General features: G+C 49.1%; 10 protein-coding genes across 10 annotated transcripts; 4 read left to right on the top strand and 6 right to left on the bottom strand.

Annotated features, from left to right (window-relative positions):
* Nucleotides 1-88: 88 nt before the first annotated feature.
* Nucleotides 89-1,507, bottom strand: N7487_001466 (uncharacterized protein; the record flags this gene model as incomplete). Its single annotated transcript, XM_056869214.1, has 3 exons — nt 89-997; nt 1,049-1,286; nt 1,341-1,507. The coding sequence occupies 3 exons, from the start codon at nt 1,505-1,507 to the stop codon at nt 89-91; spliced, it is 1,314 nt and encodes a 437-aa protein (XP_056733998.1).
* Nucleotides 1,508-4,723: 3,216 nt separating this feature from the next.
* On the bottom strand, nt 4,724-6,058 carry N7487_001465 (uncharacterized protein; the record flags this gene model as incomplete). Its single annotated transcript, XM_056869213.1, has 1 exon — nt 4,724-6,058. One exon carries the CDS (start codon nt 6,056-6,058, stop codon nt 4,724-4,726), a length of 1,335 nt encoding a protein of 444 aa, XP_056733997.1.
* A 509-nt stretch (nt 6,059-6,567) lies between these two features.
* On the bottom strand, nt 6,568-8,203 carry faeB-2 (putative feruloyl esterase; the record flags this gene model as incomplete). Its single annotated transcript, XM_056869212.1, has 2 exons — nt 6,568-7,811; nt 7,864-8,203. The coding sequence occupies 2 exons, from the start codon at nt 8,201-8,203 to the stop codon at nt 6,568-6,570; spliced, it is 1,584 nt and encodes a 527-aa protein (XP_056733996.1).
* Nucleotides 8,204-9,158: 955 nt separating this feature from the next.
* On the bottom strand, nt 9,159-9,400 carry N7487_001463 (uncharacterized protein; the record flags this gene model as incomplete). The annotated part of the gene is made up of 2 exons (XM_056869211.1): nt 9,159-9,232; nt 9,277-9,400. 2 exons carry the CDS (start codon nt 9,398-9,400, stop codon nt 9,159-9,161), a joined length of 198 nt encoding a protein of 65 aa, XP_056733995.1.
* A 2,853-nt stretch (nt 9,401-12,253) lies between these two features.
* N7487_001462 (uncharacterized protein) lies at nt 12,254-13,917 on the top strand (the record flags this gene model as incomplete). Its single annotated transcript, XM_056869210.1, has 2 exons — nt 12,254-12,419; nt 12,479-13,917. The coding sequence occupies 2 exons, from the start codon at nt 12,254-12,256 to the stop codon at nt 13,915-13,917; spliced, it is 1,605 nt and encodes a 534-aa protein (XP_056733994.1).
* An 847-nt stretch (nt 13,918-14,764) lies between these two features.
* N7487_001461 (uncharacterized protein) lies at nt 14,765-16,543 on the top strand (the record flags this gene model as incomplete). Its single annotated transcript, XM_056869209.1, has 1 exon — nt 14,765-16,543. One exon carries the CDS (start codon nt 14,765-14,767, stop codon nt 16,541-16,543), a length of 1,779 nt encoding a protein of 592 aa, XP_056733993.1.
* A 1,032-nt stretch (nt 16,544-17,575) lies between these two features.
* N7487_001460 (uncharacterized protein) lies at nt 17,576-18,451 on the top strand (the record flags this gene model as incomplete). The annotated part of the gene is made up of 1 exon (XM_056869208.1): nt 17,576-18,451. One exon carries the CDS (start codon nt 17,576-17,578, stop codon nt 18,449-18,451), a length of 876 nt encoding a protein of 291 aa, XP_056733992.1.
* A 56-nt stretch (nt 18,452-18,507) lies between these two features.
* N7487_001459 (uncharacterized protein) lies at nt 18,508-19,209 on the bottom strand (the record flags this gene model as incomplete). The annotated part of the gene is made up of 2 exons (XM_056869207.1): nt 18,508-18,834; nt 18,919-19,209. 2 exons carry the CDS (start codon nt 19,207-19,209, stop codon nt 18,508-18,510), a joined length of 618 nt encoding a protein of 205 aa, XP_056733991.1.
* Nucleotides 19,210-19,628: 419 nt separating this feature from the next.
* N7487_001458 (LSB5 family protein) lies at nt 19,629-21,129 on the bottom strand (the record flags this gene model as incomplete). Its single annotated transcript, XM_056869206.1, has 3 exons — nt 19,629-20,853; nt 20,903-21,054; nt 21,115-21,129. The coding sequence occupies 3 exons, from the start codon at nt 21,127-21,129 to the stop codon at nt 19,629-19,631; spliced, it is 1,392 nt and encodes a 463-aa protein (XP_056733990.1).
* Nucleotides 21,130-21,800: 671 nt separating this feature from the next.
* N7487_001457 (3'(2'),5'-bisphosphate nucleotidase) lies at nt 21,801-23,033 on the top strand (the record flags this gene model as incomplete). Its single annotated transcript, XM_056869205.1, has 1 exon — nt 21,801-23,033. The coding sequence occupies one exon, from the start codon at nt 21,801-21,803 to the stop codon at nt 23,031-23,033; it is 1,233 nt and encodes a 410-aa protein (XP_056733989.1).
* Between the last annotated feature and the right edge of the window lie 58 nt (nt 23,034-23,091).

The raw sequence follows: 23,091 nt of genomic DNA, 5'->3' as shown, positions 1-23,091 counted from the left end.
GGTATCTACTACTTTGGAATTTGATGCATATTTACTTGTGTTGATTCACAAAGGCAACAACCCTGCCTTCCAGTTTCCAGCGAACTGCTCATTTTTTGCGAGGATGCTCTAGATCATACCGAACCACTCTGAAAGTTGGCCAAATCTGTAACAAGACGGCACCAACCATCATGCACCCCGCAAAGATTTGAGCATGCAAAAACTCTGCAGTATCAAGATTTACCAAAGCACCTGCAATCGGTGTTCCAGCAAGCGCGCCAAAAGACGATATCCCCCACATCATGCCCAAACGAGTCCCCAAAAAGCTCGAATCCTGACAGAAAATCGGATGTGCCACAATAGAAGTTGGCGCTGTAACCAACACACCACTGAGAGCTCCCCAATAGCATGCCCAAACTATAAACCCAGCCATACCGGTAGCCGCAATCCAAGTGAACATAGCAATGGCCGACGCAGTCACAGAAAATATCAGGATCCCAATGGGCTTGATATATTTCACAAGTAGGTATGGAACGACACGACCAATGACCGATGTGCCGTTGACAATAGCAACCATATAAAAGCTAAAATCGGTAGTGGTATGCACCACAGTGCGGGCATAGGAGGCGATATAGAAAATCGGCACGTAGTATGCGAGCATGACACACGTGAGCGAAAGCGAGAACATCATAAACGACGGCTCGCGGAAGGCTTTCCAGTCGATAAGACTTCTTGCATGGGCTCTTTGGCCTGGTTGTCGACACAAGATTAGACAAGCTACAATAGCAAGAAATAAGCTGATGAAGCCGATGCAGCGGACTGCCCACGGGAACCCGATCTTGGGCTGCAGTTGGCGGAACATGACTGGGAAAATGACGGCCCCCACGCTAGACCCAATTGAAGCGCAGCCGATGGCGATTGGGCGTTTTGTGGTGAAACTCGTGGAGATGACCACGAGGGCTGGGATGTAGGAAATGCCGCCTCCCATTCCGACGCAAAATCCTTGCGCGAGTAATACCTGTTCTTGTCAGAAAATGTGTTTCTCTAATGTTGTACTTTCTAGATTTACCTGATAGTATGAAGTGGCGAGACTCGTCATCATCATTCCGAATACAGTCAAGAAACTTCCGGATATAATCAGAGGGCGCAAATATCCAATATCGACTAATGGCCCCGTAGCAAGACCAACCATTGGAATTAGAGTGGCTTGGATACTGCCCACCCATGAGATTGCGGATGGCGTCTCATTTGGTAGAAGCTCTGTCTGGTAATACTCTTGAAAAGCGCCATAAGTCGTTAGCAGGCCCCTAAAACAAAGATTAGCTTGACGTGTGCATAATATGATAACAATGTAAGCTAACCAAGAGTTCACGAAAACACAGAATCCCGCAAGAACATTTAACCATGCATCAAGGCCCCCGTTGACTCTTTTTTTGGGCTGTTCGTGTTCATGATTTTCGGGCGCCAAGTTTCCCGATGCGGGTGGTAAATGTGGTTGGGCGCCATGTGTCTCCTCCGTTGAACCCATTTTGATATATTTTTTGCCATTATGTATCAAAGAAGAACAGTTACGAGTTATAACAGTTATAAAGAAGAGAACCCTTTTCACCCCCAACACTCCACTGTGGGGAAAACTGGGGTTTCTATTAGTCACGAACTTCTTTCGGTTCGACCGGCACTGGGTAACCGAGCTCTACCGATTTGGTTGGCTGTTAGGATATGGATGATTTATGTCCAGCTACTCCAAATGGGACGGGGAACTCCGATATTCCGAATGGTGAGCCTCGATGGTCTTCACTATATCTACTTGGGAGCATTGCATATCATATCCTTCTGTTTCCGGAATATATATCGCATCGTTGCTCTTCATAGCTCGCTTGGAGATTTAAGTGTGTGTATCTACATATTCTATTATAATATGCTTGCTTTCACATTTCGATCCTGTAAATATTTATCCAGTATAACCGTTTTGTTCTCGGAGAATTTCTTGGCTGCATGCTCCGATTTAGTGTCAGTTGACGCGAGACTGGACCAATCAAATCTACATCGGGGAGAAAACACCTATAAATTGACAATCTTCGTTCTATATGAGCAATTGAAAGGGTTTTGTCGCCTTCGACCTTGTGAATTCCATCACCGGTTTACATCGTGGCATTTTCTGAATAATTCTAGACAACAATGTTGTCGCTCAAGACGTTATGTGACTAGCTGCTGATTTCCTGAGAATTTCTGTTGCTGATAGTCCAAACACCTACCCTTTAGCTGTCAGTGCTGCCTAGATATAGAAAGACATCAGATACATAGATGGATCTATTGCTTAATCACGTCAGCACACTCCACCTCCACATCCATCTACTCCATGCTACACCCCAAAATAGGTACATCATATCGCAAGACGGCGGTCTCCCATTATAGATTGCTGGAGATCTCCGGTTGTTTGGGGATTGCTCATCTTGTTCAGTATCGCACCTTTCACTACAGCGTTGAGGTGATCCCTATATCGGAACGCCCGCTCCAAATTGGATTGTGCCTCTGTGCCCTGTCTAATATAAACGTTGTTCGCAGATCCAAAGCTCGACCATTTGGAAGACATCAGATCTCACGTTCATGGATCATCCCATCTTTTCTCATTTACCCGTGACAAATAGAGAATATGACTTTGCCTAGAATGGATAGCGTAAACAAAGAACATGTCTATGTGCTACGCAATGTGGTCAATTATAAATAGGCAGTGAGATTGACTAAACTAGCCCTCATGAAAGGTAAATACAGAGGAGAGCTTATGGAATCTATAAGCATACCTGTTGTAGCTACTGGCTACCAGAAGAGAAAGAAGCAAAATCCGTGTGGTTCAATCTTGGGAAAGCAGGGTATTTATATCCTGAATCTGACAAACAAGCCCTCAGTATATAAGAAAACAACGGGAGATAGGATCAAGAATGACCTTTGGAGTTTTCTTTTATGCCTTTACATAAAAAACTAGCAATCCTTTCACTTCACATTTGGGTTTCTATTTCTTCTCGCCCACATTCTTGACATGATCCCCTTACCCTCTTTTCATCATGGAGAAAACCGTTTCTACCACCAAAACAACCAGCACACGAGGGGAATGAAGCCAGGTGACCAACTGTTAAAAATCAACTTTATACGAGAAGCAGTTATCTGTAACCATTGCCAGCGGTGTTTTAAGGCTCGCGATGAATCCGAATCGGTATAGATCTATTAGATCTTCGATGTCGTCACGATCACGTTATATATTTATTTGAGGGGCCTTCTTTCGGCTCTATGAAGGCGTCATGGGGCATGCTTTTGGATTTCTTGCGGTGTTGAAGTGAGTTTCGGACTTCTTGTTGAGCGAAGAGGATGAGAACAGTTGACTGATGATAATCCAATGGAAAGACGTCCAACCCGCCTGAAGAATCTATACTTCTCAATTCAACCTCGCTGTGATGTGTTTCGGTGACATCATGAAGTCACTCTAGGTATAACCTGGGAGGGAGTTGTATTGCAAGCCATCAAAGAATTTGGGATTTCTAAGGAACCGGATTATTTCCACAACCCAGTTACTTTTGGTAGCAGAATGGAGGGATCCTAGACCAGGGACTCATCGATTAGATATAAAGAGTGCTGCCATGCCAGTTCGCAACCTCTATGCCGCCTTCGACTATTTTCTTCTACACAAGCACGATGGATCGGTATCGTTGAGCTATATACTACACATCTCGCACGGGACCACCTCCCTTTTATATGTGCAGGCGTCGAAGTGGGTGTCGCCAGGATCTCAAGTGAAGATAAATGGGTGTCAGCTTTATACCTACTACACTTTCTACTTCCTCCATCTACAGCTCGCCATGAGGCATTTGTAGTGCGGCTTACCATTCGCTGTCACTTCTGAGTCGCTGTCTCTATCTCTTATTTCAGCTGATTGCAAGAAGCGCTAGCTATGCGAGATGCAATTTGGCTGACACAGCTGTTAATGGAGATTGGCATTCCTGGGTTTCTTCAGAGGCATATTTGTATCTATGCGCATAACAATGGTGTAATTGCATTGGCATCGAACCCCGGGTTAAATGCGACCACGAAGCATATTGCCATACGGTATCACCGGTTTTGTGAAAAAGTCACCGCTGGCACAGTCAAATTCACTGAGAACCCCACTGCGCCGCAGATGGATCGACGAAACCCCTCGGCAAGATCATGTTCAGGAATAGGTGGCGCATATGGGTTTTATGGTTTATAAAATTGCACTGCCACACTGGATTTCGGGTTATATACAAAAAGATTTGGGGGGGGATTTGATAGCTTACAAACTGGTTTTCACATGGATGAATAGTTAATCAAACCTACACTGGCGAGTGCAGGACTGATTGTGGCGGAGGTGCAAAAGGACATACACAAAGGATATCTAAATGTAGAAAATCGTATGCATAAAACCCGTTATATCATCACCGAGGACAGAAGCCATAAGCGGCCGACTATGCTTATTCTAAAATCAACAAGAAACAAAACTGTAACCAATGTCTTAATTCCAGAAAGCATCGGTCGCTATGAGCGGCAATATACGTATATGTAATGCTGGCGGACTTTCGCATCTGAGCCACCAATCAAGGCTTTAAAACAGGCGGGATATCAAATTGCAACTGAGGGAAACAGGAGTCTGTTCGTGTCGTGAATGCAGAAAGAAAATCGTAAAAACCAATGATCACAAAACCCCCCAAAATCATTTTCCAAATGAAACATTTTATCACTCATCCTCAAACTGGTCTGCCCAAGTTCCAGTGATAGGTGAAAATGTAGAGTCCAATTTGTCCATTGCGGATTGTGGCTTGGAAGCTGCAGGGGCACTTTCGGTTTCAGCTTTAGACTCGACTTTAGTCTCAGTCTTAACCTTAGTCTCCGGCGTGGGAGCAGGTTTAGTCTCAGTCTTCTTCGTCTCAGTCTTCTTGGGTGCCTCAGGCAAAGCAGGGAATGCACTCTTATCATCCAGCCCCGGCGCAGCAGGACTCTCTGTTGCAAATATACTGTCAGCTAAGCCCTTGCGTGGCCGATCCCCCTGTGGGGTACGCGGGGATCCACGACCACGGCCACCCCGACCACCGCGTCCACGACCACGGTTACTACCGGAGTGATCGGCAGCCTCTTCTGAGTGGGCCTCTTCAAAGTCTCGTCGCACGGCGCCAGACACGCCACCGTGCATACCGCGTCGGAATTGACTGCCTCCACCGCGGGGGTCATAATCTTCCTCGCGTTTCTGCGAGTCCCACTCACGGCCCGTCTGAGCCTTGAGTTTCCGCTGTCTGTTTTTTTCACGTTCACTATCCATCACGCGGCGGTGCGCGAGTTCCTCACGACGTTTCTTCGCCGCTTCCTGCTCGCGCTCCATGAACGACGCCTGGTCAGCTTCGGCGCGAGCGTGAGCAGCAGCCTTCTTTACAGCGTTCTCCTTGGCTGCAGCAATGCGTTTGGACAGTTCTTCTTCGGTGAGTTTAGGCTGGAAGTAAACAGTCAGCTTGTGTACTTTGGTTATCTTGGCAAGAGATGCACTACACACCTTTCTCAAACCACCAGTGGCACTCCGATCACCACGAACAGCTGGCACACGCTGAGCCTCGGCGCCATTCGCAGCTAGATCCTCACCATTACCCTCTTCAACCGGATCGGTCTCCTCCTTAGGTTCTTTAGGCTCAACGGGCTTCTCGGTCTTCTCGGGCTTCGACTTCGAAGAACCAGCCTCGCGCGCATCGGCAGCAGGCGCATTAACATGATTCTTTTTGCGCGGAGAGCTTTCTGATCGCTTTTGGTCTGACTCCCGTCCACCGCGCCCTCCTTTACCCCGACCCCGTCGTCCCCGGCCTCGTTCACCGCCACGGCCCCGCTGCGGAGTCTCCCCACGTGGAACTGGCTGCTCGGGAGCTGGCTTCTCAGGTACCTGTACCTCCTGTGACTCTGGCTCTGGCTCGGGGGTAATGACCTCTGTCTGCGCCTGCTGTTCTTCTGTGGAGATCGGGATAATCTCGTCGTCGAATAGGTCGTCGGCGCCGCGAGTCTGTGCGAACTGGTCCATCTCTGGGTCTGCCATTGCGATTGGGACTGGAGAATTGTACTGTTAGGTCGGACAGGTCACGGGTAGGCTGTGAAATCGAAACTCGAGAGTGCGCGGGATTCTCACTGCTATATACGTAACGCGACCCGAGGGGTAGCTTCGATGGGGTGCCTCAAATGGTGATCCGTGCGCAGGATAGTGGGGGGTAGTAATATATTGCCGGCTTTCAAAATTTGCAATGATTCATATAAAAGTAATGTATAAGGGAGAAATGATCAGCGGAAATATAGAGGTCACACAGCTCAACTGATCTGCAATCCAGCTGGGGCAGGCTGCTAGGCGGTCTGCTATTGCCCCGGAGCCCATTGTTTTTGCCGATGAATTCCGTCTATTTTCTGCCGGTATGACGTCCTGGCAAACTTGTTTACATACTGTGTACATCCTCTGTATATATGAGCGGAATGGAATCGACCAAATCTAACAATAGTTCGATGGAATTTATAGGTAGGCGGAATGAATTATATACACACAACTGGCAAGCAAGCCTAAACACACTGCCAAGCGTTCTCATCGGTGTAGTTTCCAGGGCCCCTGAATACATTGCGTCGAGGCCAGCGGCAGTGCTTGCGTCTGTACTCGACCTTAGAGCCAGGTCCGTTGGAGAACTTAGCACCACGAACAGTCTCTGGTGCCTTGCCTTCCTCGACCCACCGCACCATTGCCATAAGAACATTATCCTCGGGATTGGTCCCATCGTAAGTATCGAGTCCCTGGCCGATACCATAGGCACCATCGCCCCCGCCGCAATGGCCCATACCGCTAATTTGGAAGAAGCGGTAGAACTCATCTAACTTATTGGGCGGTAGTTTCATGGTGTTTGACACGTGAGAGTAGTACATCTTGGAGTCTTCGGAGCTAATCAGCTGGTCTTGGAGGCCATGGTAGTGCAAGATCTTGCCACCGGTCTTTTTGAATGGAGAGATATCACCTTCCCACGTTTGTATGTTGTATGGGTTCTGAGCGAGAGCTACAGCAGCATCTTTCAATGTGAAGTTGGCCCCGCTCCAGGACGGGTTGCTGTAGACGACGTAACGATACCAATCTTCGCTGTATGGGAACGGTGTGCCACTGTACATTATAGGCGCGGCGAGGATTTCAGAACCAGGCTGCATGCGGGGATATAGCAGGGTGCCATTGATTCCATACAATGGTGATAGCACTTGCTGGGCGGTATTCACTTGGGCACTTGTGAGACAGCTTGTTTTGTTTTTAGCACTGGGGTCACAAGTCAATGTTTCCAGAACAGGGCGGCAGAGATCGGGATCTTCGATGATTCCATCTTCGGCACCATCAATAGCATCACACTGGCGGAGGATCTCTTCGTGGACAATCTCCCATTCATCTGTAGACAGAAACGTGTCGGAAGTTGGCGAGCCAGTGAAAGTATAAAAACGTGCGCTCCATGAAAATAGGTTGATTAGGTTTATGGCGGGGGCACCAGCAACCACTCCGTCAAAGTCGTTAGGGTATTTTTGAACAGACTTCCAACCTTGGCGGCCACCAGTCGAGCATCCGAGGTAGTAGCTCTTCTTGAAGCCCTCATCGTAGAATTGCTTGGTAAGCTCCTTGCCGATCACAACTCCTGTGTGAACGGAACGGTATGCATAATCTTTGACTACCTCAGGTTTGTGGTAGAAAGGCTTTCCTGAGGTACCATTGTGTCCGTTGTTGGCTCCGACAGTGGCAAACCCTAGTTGTGCGGTGTATGCGAGGTCATAGTATTGAATGCCTACATTGAGATTAGCTTGTCTCAAGATGCTAGGGTTGGAAATAACGCTTACACCCGGAGATACCACCATTTCCGGTGCTCAAAAAACGACCCTTATATTCACGAGGGAACCAAGCCTCTAGCGTGATCTCGCTGCTGTTCGAGGTTGACACGGCCATAGCGACTCGGCACAGATCTACCGAGACGGCCTGGCTCGTTCTACCACAGCTAGGCGGATTGTCTACTAAGGATAGGTTGGTGCCTCCCTGGATAAACTCGGCAAAGTTGACTTTAACATTGGGAATGTCGATTTGATCACCAAAATTGATACATTTTGATTGAAAGGCATCTTGGCTAGCCAGGGCAAGTGAGCCCATGACCGCCAACAAAGGCCATGAATGAAAACGAGTCATGTTGAGGAAAGACCGTGGAAAATGGTCAGGCTGCGATATCTGCAGACCAGCGGCCTTTAATAGTTGTCTATTTGCTCCGAGGTATGTTTCCTGTTCTCATGACGGCGGTATCACCACGTATCATATACAGACCTTGAGACGGCAAATAATAAAACTAGAAATTCCCGAAGGATCAATCCTGCAGATCCATGACGAAAAGGCTCAAATATCCGAGGTTTGACCGAGTACCTACTGAGTGGGGATTAGAGGCAAGAGCGAATGAGCAAGTGCCATGATGTGGAGAGAATAGCAGATAACACGGCCGACCGAGCACCGAAAAGGCGAAGTAGACGAAACAGCGTGGTGATTACAAGGAGAAGCCGACAATAGCAAACGGAATTCGTAATTCCCTCAAGTCGGAAAATCCGGGGATCTCCACAAATGCGGAGAACACCCCTATTTCGGTGCATGGCTGTTGGAATCGGCACTTCTGAGTATGTTGTAGTACCTGTATCTTGTAATGTACCTACATACATGTAAATATTAATTAAAGCTAATGTAACGGAGACTAATCTTGAAGGTTCGTATCTTGCCGTGTCACTTTGATTTGGATCGTAAATATACATTTCGACATTCACATAGAGATTGCTACGTCTGATCTGCGCTCTATCATACATTGTAGATCCCGATCTCACACTAGCATGACGTGAGGTATCTTTTGTAAAATATTTACCTAGTCCACGGGTCCACCAAGCTCTAGACTATGTTTATCAGCGTGTTTTCGGTGGCCGGAGCTGCACAACTGAGATAATATTTACAACTGACTTTTACACAGTTGTTGGAGAACCTCGTTGATCAATCGAACATTAGATACCAGTGGTTCGCAGGTCAATATGATCGTCTCAAACCCGTATCATTGCAACACAAAGGCTGCTGGCAAGACATATTCAGATGCACTTAGAAGAACCTAGGCTATTTAGATAGTAACGAAATAGTCAAAGTATCCAGCGGAGACCAACCGCCAGTCGCAGAAGGACCCATTCTTGGCCACTATACATGATTGTCAGTAACAAACAAGATGCGTGGGTAAATACTGGTGTCTACCAACCGGTATTGGTACAGCTCTTCTGCAAGGGCTTCCAGGCTGTCAGCTTGGTCCTCAAATCCCACACGAGTAGGATCATAGTACTTCAGTAGAGCAACAAGCCTCTGATTCATCACGAGTTCCCTATCTCTGAACCTCGCCTTCTTGTCCTGCACAGCCTTAGCTTGCTCTGAAGTTGGTATGTCTCGGAGAATCGTGCGCAGGGAGAATCGTGCGCAGCCGGGTTTTGTAGGCCAGTGATTTTGCGCCCATCCGATTCTTGAGCCCAGCCATCTCCTTCCCCTGTGCTCTCGGTTTACTCATAGAGGTTTCCATATCCCTTGTGAGAGCCTCGATCGTTCGGGCCGGCATCCTTATTCGGAACTAGGTAGAAAGGACTAGATCGACGTTGCTGCCAAGGAGATAAACGCGACGCCGATCATCGGGAACGCAACAAAGAGAATGTACTCGTTCATGATAGAAGATTTGGGGTAATAGAAATGGGTAAGTGATTGAGTGATTGAGTGATTGTGAATTAAAGACGAGGAAGCAATTCTGGAGCCTCAGACATAATTAGAAAGATCTACCCAGTTCCTCCCTTGGTTTTCTCTCCCCTATTTCACTTCCTTGTTTCTCATACAACCTGCAAGGATGAAAAGAGAAATGAAGGAATTTCACTTCGCACACGATCTAAAAGGTTGATCTTATCCCAGGCCTACTGACCTCACGAATGATATCAGCAGCCCATCCAGCGACCGAATACACCGTCACAATTGGGTTTGCATTGGCTACAAGCAGGTAAATACTCGCATCGACAGACTGCAATAATTGCTGCAAAGCTGGAGCTGCGGTTAGATGACGCAAGTTTTGGACATGGCGGGCCAGGATCTCTATATCCAGATTATCGCTGAAGTATCGGATCTCAATGGCGGATATCTCAGTTGGATCTGCCGATGTGATATAACTACCCCCAATCGGCAAGGGGAAACTGTTAGAACGCCCAGGATCACCATGTTCCTGGTATTGCAGCCACGAAGAGGACCGCAGAGGCTTCATCCGGACTCCCTAGTATTGATCGAATGACCCGTTCAGCTAAACCCACAGACTTAGCGCGTTCAGTAAACAACTGACTTTTCTCCTATTGGTTGAGGCGTGCAAATGTCACACCCTTGAATCCAAGACATATCCTTTCGGAGTTTGGGCGAGGGTTGTGGGGAACAGGAACCATGCTTGTCACTTTGTTCTGGAGGCTCTCACCCACCGCTGGTTGACATTGACCAAGGAGATCCTGGGACGGTTCAATCTATATTTGTCGCCAATTTCCGACAGCTCTAGTAGTTTCCTGGGTTAATATGATGTGGGCTAACTCTCTCCTTGTCTCCTTGGCTCGAGTATCAGATACAACAAACCTTGGGGACAACCACCAATCCGGCTATTCTTCCGCCTATAATGGGATATTCGGTAGTGGGTAGGATATTTGGGCACGTCATGTGCAAAGAATCTTTGTTCAATATTACTGTGTGGTGTTAAAATATCGATTTTGGGGATATAGGTAGCCCATATATATATATATATAAAGACAGACCAGCCAGGCACCTGGGTAGCCAACCACCGTTAGGCACCGAAGGACCATTTCCAACAAGACTGGATAGGTAGTGTTGGCCATTCTTACTGATCATTACCACTTGGCTTCTGCATACAAGCCCAGTTCCTAATTCTTTATGGCTACTACAATGGAGGGGGAAAAGAAGAGGAAGAACCATGATCATTCGAGCTAGCCAACTTAGGGCAATTATATTTTCCAAAAGCTATCCAAAAAAAAAAAAAAAAAGGCTGAGTCTACTAACAAACAAGCAGCTACGGGGATGATCCAACCATAGACAATGGAGAGCATTCATAACGTATTTCACAACCAAGCCGCCCGCCCTAGCTCTACATTTTAAATTTAAATGCATTTATCTTCATCAAAACGCCATAAGATTAAATATAGTAAAATACATCATCTTTCTGGACACCTATTTATTTTATGCCCTGTTTTCTTACACCCACTACAACGTTGCGGGCCCCGCACAGATGGATGTAAACCCGGCGATGCAGCCCGACGCCCGGAGGGGGGGTGCTCTCCTATCGCTTCCACCGTCTCAGTAATCAATTGAGAGGCTTCTTGAACTGAGAAGGCTGATTCGGCTGGTATCTGCGTTTGGGAACTAGGCAGTTCCTGCTTATTCTTCTCGATGGCTGTGCGTAAATCACATATTGCTCGCTCAAGAACTGCGGCAGATTGCATGGCGGTTTGGGAGGCCTTTAATACTCGATTCATGGCGGAATCCAGCGGGTTTGGTGGGCTCCGTGATCTTATACGAAGCAAATGACGCCTTTTAAGGAAATTCGTGGCCCAGTTTTTGCCGACCGAAAGAACTGAGGTAGTTCCACGCTTCTGAAGAATAAGATCCGCCATTTCTCGTACCATAGAGGGCTGAGGTGCTGCTCCACGAGACTCCATAGAGATAATCCATTTCTCAAGAGATTCCTCTTCAAGTTCAGTCAATTTATGACAATTGGCACGTGTAGTACTTCGTTGGGTGTGGCCGGAGAGGCGGTTGCGTAAGGTTGTACATGGTACGTCAAAACGGCGCGCCGCCTCACGAGTTGAAGAGATTTCTTGATTTTTGAGAGCTTGGATAGCTAATAAAATCCTATCCTCTTGCTCTGATAAATTTTTAGAGCTTTGGGAGCGAATTGGTGGCATGGTGGGTGGTTGAATTGACTAAGTGCTAATTCCTGGACGCGGTTTGGCTGTGGTGGGTGGCTCGCATGTGAAATACCAGCCATGTACGGAGTATACATCAACCAATAAGACACTCGCTCCAGCCGCTATAGCCGACCCCACCTCTCCGCAATCCCTTCGGAGATTCCGCCGAGGCTCCAAGCATATCATTGGCAATCTCCCTGTTGGAAAACTTCAGTTCACTCTTGGAAATTACAACATGTCTGTGGATGACACTGCCAGAGAGCCCGCATCCGAGCAGACGCCCCTCCTTCGGAATGCGCCCGATGCCAATGAGAATACCCCACTTCCCCAGGAACCCAGTACCAAAGAGCTGATTTGGATCCTCGGAAGCATTTGGCTCGGTGTCTTCCTGGCTGCTCTCGGTATGGAGTCGGACTCTTTCACGAAAAACAAAGATTGCTAACTTTAACTTTCATCATAGATACAACGATCGTCGCGACGCTCTCCGCACCCATCTCTTCGTCCTTCAACTCATTCTCACTGCTCTCGTGGCTAGCCACTTCTTATCTGATCTCCAATGCTGCCTGTCAGCCTCTCAGTGGCCGATTGACTGATATTTACTCTCGTCGCTGGGGGCTTGTGTTCTCCAATGTTTTCTTCGCCCTTGGCAACTTGATCTGCGGCCTGGCAAGAGCGCAATGGGTTATCATCCTTGGTCGCGTCGTGGCAGGTGTCGGAGGAGGTGGTCTTACCGCGATCTCGACCTTCGTCACTTCTGACCTGATCCCTCTCCGCAAGCGAGGCATCTGGCAGGGCATCGGAAACATCTGCTACGGTGCGGGCATGGGACTTGGAGGTGTATTTGGCGGGTGGATCAACGACACTCTGGGATGGAGATGGGCGTTTTTGCTCCAGGTTCCCTTCCTGATCATCTCGTGCATTCTAGTCGCAATTAAAGTCGACATTCCCGTGAAAGAGTCCGATACCGCGCGCATCAAACGCGTTGATTTCCTCGGCGCTATCACTCTGGTTCTGACACTAGTCACATTATTGCTTGGCCTCAACACCGGCGGAAACCAGGTGCCTTGGGCCCACCCTCTAGTGCTGGCATCACTGGTTTCCTCTGCAGTCTTCCTAGGTCTGTTCATCTACGTGGAAGCCATGGTTGCTTCTGAGCCTGTCATTCCCGTGCGCCTTCTACTAAACCGCACCGTGGCAGCTGCTTGTCTAACCAATTGGTTCGGTACCATGGCCGTATTTGGCCTCCTCTTTTACCTACCTGTGTACTTCCAGGTACAGGGATTCTCTGCGACTGCTGCCGGGGCGCGATTGATCCCGCAGGCGGTTGGCACCTCGATTGGCTCATTGGGGTCGGGTCTTATCATGCGTGCCAGCGGTCGGTATGCATTCCTCAATTACGTTGCCATGGCTATTCAGGTGCTATCCGCTGGCCTCATCTGCACTTTAAATCTCTACACGCCCGTGGGACTACCGTTCCTTTATTTCTTCCTGGGTGGTACATCCTACGGTAGCATGCTAACCATCACCCTGGTGGCGCTCATCTCTTCTGTAGACCACCAGCACCATGCGGTTGTGACATCTGCTTCGTATGCCTTCCGCAGCACTGGAAGTACGATTGGTATCACGGTTGCTTCGGCTGTCTTCCAGAACACCCTAAAGCTTGGGCTTTGGTCTCGACTCGGTGAGCGCGAGGACGCCAAGGAGCTGATTGGCCGGCTTCGAGATAACTTAGACGAGATTTGGAAGATGCCCGCAGATCTTACACCCGGAGTGCTTGACGCATACATGGCCTCCTTGCGGGCGGTATTCGTGACATTGTTGGGCGTGGCCGTCCTGGGAGCATTGACGAGTCTTGCTATGAGAGAGCACAAGCTGCATAACAATCTGGCCCGACGATAGAGTGAGCATTCATTTGGGCATAGAAAAATGCCTGAGTATTTGTTATATAGATCAGCATGTATATAAAGCACCTCCGGATTGATCTAGTTCAACTCTTTTGCGTCGCAGTGGCGGGATTCGCATTTAAATAATGAACCGACATGAGCTCGATAAGTCAGCAGCAGTAATCTACAGGAACAGCCCAATAGAAAAGCATGAAACAAGTATTTCTGAAAGTTGAACGGAGCTGAAGTTATACCAAGAGCATGTTGATCTTAGGCATTGACCGCTTCTGCCCAACAACTGGCCAATCAACCTGGACTCCTACTGTCCGGCCCCGCCTTTAACCGCCGAAGACCTTCGAACTTGAATTTTGGCTCTTTGTCATTGGTCGATTTCCGCCTTCAACGGATCTCGGCCTTTTTTTCGCTGTGAAACGACACGGTTCATTCGGCAGCTAATCACGTCCGGCGTGGCAAAGACGTGGCGACGCATCCAGACAACTCAACGACCTCACCGCTCGAGGAAACCCAGTTGATCGCCGTTGCACAAAATATAGCGACAGGCTCGATTTCAATTCCTGGGTTGCATGATTGGGCTCTGATCAGACCACCAGTCCGATAACTTATCTCTACGTACAGTACGGAAGTCCCCAATTGATCTTGTTTCATCGCCTCTCGACCTCGATTCTCTTCTACTATTTGCGCCTACCTATACTGTCCCTCGAGACTTCTTCGATCCGACCGCCGTATCCTCACACAGTTCAGCTCGCCCTATCGGTCACATTGGCATGGCAGTGGGATTTCGATATAATACCTCACCGACTACAAAAGGGAATAGCATTACAAAGGGGTCGTGGTCAAGTGATATGGAGGTGGATGGAGGCTGTAAGGAAACCGTGATTGGAGGCAAAGCGGTGCAAAATGCGACATCATCCCAACCTCGGCGCCGCCGATTGCTCTTGTCGACGGATAGTGCTTTCGCCGACACCGTCCTCCCGTCCCTCGTTCAGAACCCATACATCGAACTACGACTGATCACAGACGAACCATCCGCTTTGCTCACGGGCACCAACAAAATCCCCCACTATATGGATACAGTCGACAGCCAAACATTTGATAAGAAAACCGGCGCGCGGAAATGGCTCAAAGCGAAGACAGCGGAACTATGCGAATGGGCGGACATGCTGTTAGTTGCACCTATCGATGCCGGAGCTCTCGGGGCGATGCTGGCTGGCTTGACGAATACCTTGACGTTGGCGCTTCTTCGTGGCTGGGTCTCGAAGAAACCTGTGATCCTCATTCCCGGAATGACGGTGTCGGAATGGGACCACCCGCTCAGCACTCGGCAACTCGATGAAATAAGTCGTTTTTGGCCTTGGATTCGCACCGTTAAACCTGTGCTCTGGAAGTCGAGCGGGCCTGAAGACCTGACAATACTACCATGGGACGGGCTGAAGGAGTTACACCAGACACTGGAGACAACATTAAAATTACCCCCGTGGGAAGCTACCCTGTCGACCAGAACAATCGCCCATGGCGCCACGGTCCCAGCTAAAACTGCATCAAAATCTACATCTGCAAATGCCACCGGCTCCACACCACAGACGAAACATACGGGCAATACCGATTTTTTACCTTTGGAAATATGGCTGAATGTCTTTGAGGATCAACTAAGAGACTGGGAAACAGCGAAAGCCGTGGGCATTCCTACTCATCTCCCCGTCCCTCAAGAATGGCAGAGCCATCTACCCAAAATGTCCACTACTGCCACACTCGAATATACTATCTTGCGAGGATCCTTCGCAGCAATCAAAAAGCGCATTGATGCCTTACCTCGCTGGAAACCGCTCTCCGATCTCGCTTGCCACCTCATTGTCAAATTCTCCCGTACCGATATCCTCTCTTATCTCACCGAAAACCACCTGGACCTCCTCTGGACAACCTCTCGACTCACAAATATCCCATACCGAGCATCCGCCATCTATGGCAACCCGAACGTACTGACATGGTGGCGCGATGCGCCCGCTCTCCCAAACAAAGAGTACATGGCCGACGCCATGGACGGCGCCTCCCGAGCCGGGTTCATCGACGTACTAGATTGGTGGCTCCACTCAGGGCTCCCACTACGATACAGCGAGCGCGCCCTCGAAGCCGCCAGCGCCGAGGGTCGCGTCCCTGTACTCGACTGGTGGAAAACCGCCTCCGCCAACGCCCCACTGTCCAACCCCTTACCTCTCAAAGTCGGCAAATCCGTCCTACTCGCAGCGCAGTCAGGTCGCACTGAATCTCTTGCTTGGTGGGACGCATCAGGGATCCCATACAGCCATGCCGAGAACGTTGCCCGTATCGCGAGCACGCACGGCCATGTCCATGTCCTTGAATTCTGGTATAAACTCAAGGGCCCGAAGATGATCTTCGATAACCAGGTGCTGGTTGGCCCGACGAAGAACGGCCACGACCACGTTCTGCAGTGGTGGAAATCCTGCGGTATGCGGGTTGAATTCAAGACTTGTGACATTGAGGAAGCGCTTGAGGATGCTGATCCGAGCTCTGGTGCTGAGGGTCGTGTACGGCGTTGGTGGGAGCGGAATGGGTTGAACCTTGGAGTTGGTACGAGTGAGTGGATGAGATCGAAGGTGCTGTGAGAATTCATTTTGCATCACTGCATGGCTGGTTTGCAATTTTCGTCTTTTGGCGTCTTGGGAAAGGATTCGTCTTTCTCCTTTCTGTTCATGCGGTTGCGTTTTGTTCTTTTTCATATCATGATTCCAGATGACGACTCACAATACCCATTTGAATATTCACATTGCTATCATTTTCATCGCGTGTTGGAGCTTCGATTTTGTTCGGTGACTCTAATGGAATATATCTATTTTGTCTGCGTGATTCAAATTGAATCTATTTTTTTACATATTTCTAAGTTAGAATGATCAAATAAAATGATTATCCCATCTTAGCCACATTACAAATTATTGGGGAAAACATACATCGATTGAGCGCGAATGATTGCTTCACAGTTCACCTTGGACCTGATCCTGGGGCGGCTGCCCCCAGAGTCTACGGGTGTTGGAATTGCTGAGTCAAGGCCTAGTCCGCCGCTGTGGCTACAAGACTCCACCCAGTAAATCGCAACATCCAACAACCTCCAACCCAGCCAATACCTTGGCAACCAATTCTGCTGATGCTGGCACGCTGGGTCCTGCGACGCGCGCTACGCGGTTCAAACGCAAGAGTAACACCAACCCGCACATGGCAACCATCGCCAAGTCCGTATAATAACATCCCGTCAAATGGCATCAATGGCATCAATGGCATCCACAGCATGACAAGAAAAAGGCCGAGCGTCGTTCAAAATGTACAATCGAATGTTCAATCACGAAATTTAATTACGGCTGCTATTCCAAGCTTTGCTGTCCCATCCCTAATGTTCATCGGACTTCTACTCGGTCTATGGACCTGGAAATGTTTCTGGATCATCGTCATGCAAAACAAGCTCCTCTACCTTTCCTGGTTGCCTCCATTCACAAGATCTGAGGTTATTTCAGACTATAAGTCTGAGTGTAAACCAGTGCAGTGGGAGGAGAAGCAGATTCGCAGTTTGGATGGGACTAAATTAGCCATTTGCGAAGGCCATATTCCGGTTCCTTACAGAGACCACAAGGCTGTTTCAAACCCCGATGCTTTACAAAATAAAGATCAGGGGAAAACGAAATCCCAAGCGAAAGAAATCCGTTGTGATTTGTTACTTCCAAGGCAATGGCGGATCGACCCCTATGCGATTGCCTATTCTCTCTCAGGTCTTGCGCGCAATTGCGGAAACATCAAGATCAACTTCATCTCCTACGTCTAGCCCCGAAGTGTCTCAATATACTATCGCTGCTTTATCATACCGTGGCTACTGGAAATCATCTGGTCGCGCCACACAATCCGGAATTGAGATGGACGCCCAGGCATTCTTGAACTGGATTTCAGAAACATATGCGTCCCCAGAAACTGATCTTGAAATTATGATTTGGGGACACAGTCTTGGTGCTGCTGTTGCAAGCTCAGCAGTATCTACGTATATTGCCCGCCAACATGAAGGGCGAAACTCCTCAAATACAAGCAATAACAAGCCCCTGGCGCCCATTTCCAGGCTCATCTTGGAGGCGCCAACATCTAGCATCAAAGATATGCTCATCAGCCTCTACCCTCAGAAATGGCTTCCGTATAGGTATCTTTGGCCCTTCTCTTGGAATACTTGGGATATTAAGGCGAAGATGAAGCAAATGGCTACATGGAGGGACCAATCTCTGTCTCAAACCCCCAATCCTGAAGCTACGGCTTCAATACCTCGCTCGCTTCCGCCCATATTTCTTCTATCTGCCGAGAAAGATGAAGTCATTCCGTCATACGTGCCAGCCCAGTTAGAACAGCATGCCAAATCTCTCGGCTTAGAGATCAAGAGGAAAGATGTCCTCGGCGCCATGCATATAGAGGCACCACTGAAACTGGATGGTAGGAAAGCATTGGTACAATTTATTCTCAACGGTACTTCCGTACCCAGGACATAATATAATAACCTCACGAGAGATACCACATAGATAAATGAAAGTACATACATAGTAAATCACTCCCACTTCTCAACATGCACATGCTTAACATCCACGTCCTTCATCAACGCCTTAAGCTTTCCAAACTCCTTAGAAGCCTCAGACTCCCCGAAAGCAATATGATCCTGAATTTTATTCCACCCACTGAACAGAACAAATTCCTCATCCTCGCCCTCTTTATCGATTCGACACGCACCGCAGGCAGAGAACGGAGCCGTGTATGCGTTTAAATAAGACACAGCAGCCTTGAAAACAGCGTCAAATTCATCTTTCTTGCTAACCTCGACAAAGCATCGAGTTATAGCGAGAACAGGTGCATCTAGTGGGATTTGAGACGTAGATGGCTGTCCAAGTCGTTAGCTTATATCTCTTGATACCGCCATTGAACTAGGATGTCATTTCAACGTCAAGATTGGTGGAAAGCTCACATCAAGATCCAAGTGAAACATCCAGCTAACATCAAGGTCACTCTGCAACTGCGCAAGCAGGTTCTGGTTGACTTCGGATGAAAGCCATTGGCCTTCGCCTGTATGTTTCTCGACGGATTCCCACCCGCCTAGTAAATAAAAGTATGATGGGTCTTCAATCTGGCGGAGGTATGTGACTTGATAGTCTGAGTATCCTGTCTGTTTCTTTTGGGCTTCTAAGAGGCCGCTTTTGGTAGAAGAGTGGGCGTCTTGCGCTTTCAGGCGGAGGAGGGCAAGTTCGGTTACTGGCATTTTGTCTTCTCTTTGAATAGAATAGACGGCCTGTGTTTGGTGTCTTGAGGAGGAATGTGTCTGGTGTCCTCGATTATTGGGGGTTGCACGTTGTTTTATAGGTCTATCGAGTAAGCCGAGCTAGGGTGGGGGCGCTTTGTAGGCAGCTGTTGGAGGCGTCATCTAACTAATTCTCGGCGCTAATTGACTAATCGGTCATCCTTTGATGTGTTTCATGCAAACACTGCTGATTTATCATCGTGTTTACAAATGTTCGGCGTTAGGGCTACAAGCTAACCTTGGAAGTCAAAACAGGCTATTATATATCTTGAACCCTGAATTCCAAAAAGGGTTCACAGAAATTGTGATGCAATCAATGTCCAATCGATTTAAGAATATACACACCCGAGACGCCAGCGATCAAAATGGATGTTCACCTTTCAGCAACACGATAGCCAATAGCTTTGGGTATACCGATCAAGCACTAGACCAGACAATGTACGAAAGAAACAAAAACCGCAAAGCGCAAAACAAAGACCGCGAGCTTCACCTATGTAATCACATGAATCAGACCTCTTTCCTGCAGGGATGTTAATAACATGAGGCGTAATAGAGAGAGGAAGAATGACGTACCAAGTAAGTCCAGGTTTCTCAACGCCCGGTGTCTTAATAGCATTTCTGTCACCAAAGGGGTTGTCTTCGTCGTCCTCTTCTTCCGACTCACTATCACTGTCAAAGATTTGGCGTGAGTGTTGCGACGAAGATGCAAGAGGCAAGCTATCAGGACGGTTCGGCCGTAGTGGCTTTGGGGGATTGATGTTTAGCCCAGCAAGGCCGTCATTCACGTCCGAGTCTTGCAGTCCAAGCCCATGTCTTTGCTTCCAATTTCCTTCCAAAAAGTCGTCCTCACTATCGCTGTCATAGTCCACGCTCTTATCTAGCACCTCGAATGCCATCAATGCATCCACCAGCTCCTCATTCGCATGGATCAGGCCGCCCAGGAACTCCTCGGTTTCTATATACTGGATGTATCGAAGGATCGTGTGACGAAGCTCCTTGCATTTATCGAATCGGTGACTGCATTCCGCATCCTCGCTCACTCGCTGCGTCTCGCGATTGACGAGTTTCAGAGCATTCAACAAGTTGGTGCTAGCAACAGAAGAGGCAGCGAGCGCTTGCAGGATCTCCGGGCGTTCCTTTTCCAGATCGAACCTCTTGTGGCTAATTGATAATTTCTTATCTTTCTTGACTTTCTTGGACTTGGACTTTTCTTTGGGACTGGTCAGCAGAGTGGATGGTCCACTGCCCCCTGACACGGATACAACATGACCCATCGGGGGCTCGTTGGAATTCGAAGTCGACCCCTCACGGAGAACCTTGGCTTTTGCCTGCGTCGCAGGCTGCTTTCGCTTGGGAACTTGTTTGTATAGCGCCGTGACCTTCGCCATACCAGGGGTGTCCTTATAAGTCGTCGCCCATTGTCCAAAAATCTGTTTGCATTTCTGTTTAACGAGTGGATCGGAAACGGAATCAGTAGCTGCGATGCGCAGACGTTCAAGCAACGCCTCATCGGCGAAATCGCGCAAGAAACGTTCACCAGCATTCTGGACAAGGAAGTCGAGAATAGTAAGTGCCCGCAGTTGTCGATGGAGATTGCCGTATTTTCTGGATTGGTCAGACTGATTTTGAGCACTTTCAATAGTCGTAGACTTACAGCTTCTTGCGAAGAGCCCGACTTGCTTCCATCGGGCCGCTGGCCTGGATGCGAACAACTTCCACTAGGTCGACAATACCACTCGAATCTTCGACCTCATATTGTTCGCTCGTTAAGACCTCAATTTGTACGGTCACTGCCGAGTACGGTTTCTATTGAACTCCCTATCAGTCGGTGCTGGGAGGGTGTACGATCTTCACCCGGTGACTCACGGAGGATTGGAACATATTGGCGTATTAAAGGGATACCCTCTAAAATAGTGTATACTTGGTTTGAGGAGCAACAGGTTTGGGGAATCGAAAATTGTCCCTAGTATCAAACAGCCCACTATCACCCCACGTTGCGATGTCGGTATAGTAATGACCCCGCACGGCGTTGTTTACACAAAGGGTTGGCAGGAATTGGGTGTGTATGTATAGAGTATGAGCGGCGATAGGATACAGGTTGATTCGCTAGAAAAATGCCGGAAAGGGATTAACGGTGTGAAAGACAAACACAGGACTCAGAGAGCTTTCGCGGTACCTTCACGTGGTGTCGGTGACGTCGGAGGCCCCAGGGGGTCTTGGCGCGCGTTAATCTAATAAGCGCAATGAAAGTGGCGCGAATGCAGAGAGGATATGTAGGCGGTTCCCAGTTTGTTCAAGAAGGACCCAAATTGCAAAATGGCCTTGTTACAGGGCAAGAGGGAGTTCAAAACAATGTTGAGATAGTTTAAGCTTATCGACTCCTCGTGACTATTCCGACCCAAAGGGGATTAGGGCGGGGTCTAAAATGCCTGAGGCCAACTACATGAGAAAGAAGGTCATTAATCGACTTGAGCGATCTAATAGTAACCAATAAGACCCCGAGAAAGCAAGAGTAGTCAATCCTGGCTACATTTCTTGCCAATTGATCTCGGATGAAGCTTTCGTCTACTCACCGGACAGATCCATCCCCACGCTCCTATTTGTTACGCGTACTGTCCCGCTTCGTGGTCTGCTCCACCCTTATTCTAGTCGTCAGCGTGGCTCTCAAATCCCGCTCTCGTCTTTCCCTCCTCCTCCCCCACCTCTCCTCCAACCAACCTACAATCATGTCTTACCAACAGGAACGCTACATCGCCGAATTGGCCGTCCAGCGGGCGTGTCTCCTTACACAGAAGGTCTTCTTCGAGAAGGCCAAGGGCACAGTCTCCAAGGATGACAAGTCCCCTGTCACCATTGGCGACTTCGGCGCTCAGGCCCTGATCATCTCCGCCATCCGCAAAAACTTCCCCAACGACGAGATCGTCGCCGAGGAGGAGGCCAGCTCCCTGCGTGAGGACAAGGACCTCAGTGCTGAGATCTGGCGCCTGGTCAAGGACATCAAGCTGGATGATGCGGAGAGCGATAATATTCTGGGTGGCCCTCTCACCAGTGAGCAGAGCATGCTGGACATCATTGACAGCGGCAACAGCGCCGGTGGTCCCAAGGGCCGCATCTGGGCCCTCGATCCCATCGACGGCACAAAGGGCTTCCTCCGTGGCGGCCAGTACGCCGTATGTCTCGGTTTGATGGTTGACGGTGACGTCAAGGTCGGTGCTATTGGTACTCCTAACCTCCCCGTCGACGATGCTGCCCCCATTGATGCCAGCACCGGTGCCCAGCAGTCCGCGACTGCCGGAAACGGTGTCCTGTTCTCCGCTATCCTCGGTGAGGGTGCCACCAGCCGTCCTCTGACCAGTGGTACTCTTGCTGCCAGCAAGCCCATCTCCATGCGTCCCGTCGCTAAGATCTCCGACGCTGTCTTCTGTGAAGGTGTTGAGGCTGCTCACTCCGCCCAGGGCGACAACGCTGCCGTTGCTCAGCTTCTTGGCATCACCGCCCCCAGCGTGCGACTGGACTCGCAGGCCAAGTACTGCTCCATTGCCCGCGGTGCTGGTGACGTCTACCTGCGTCTCCCCGTCAAGAAGGACTACCAGGAGAAGATCTGGGATCACGCTGCTGGTGACTTGCTCGTTCGCGAGGCTGGTGGCCAGGTGACTGACATCTACGGCAACCGCTTGGATTTCAGCAAGGGCCGGACCTTGGCTGTCAACAAGGGTGTCGTTGCTGCCCCCAAGGCCCACCAGGACCAGGTCATTGACGCTGTCAAGACCGTCCTGAAGCTGTAATTGATTTATGATTTTTAATTTCGTCGCCTCGTCCACTGCACTTGAGCTCCCGGGGAGC

This window comes from Penicillium crustosum (assembly GCF_028827405.1).
Source record: "Penicillium crustosum strain IBT 35664 chromosome Unknown utg000001l_segment0_segment0, whole genome shotgun sequence".
Taxonomy (NCBI): domain Eukaryota; kingdom Fungi; phylum Ascomycota; class Eurotiomycetes; order Eurotiales; family Aspergillaceae; genus Penicillium; species Penicillium crustosum.
Note: the sequence above shows the minus strand (reverse complement) of the source record. Positions and strands in the feature narration are given on the sequence as shown.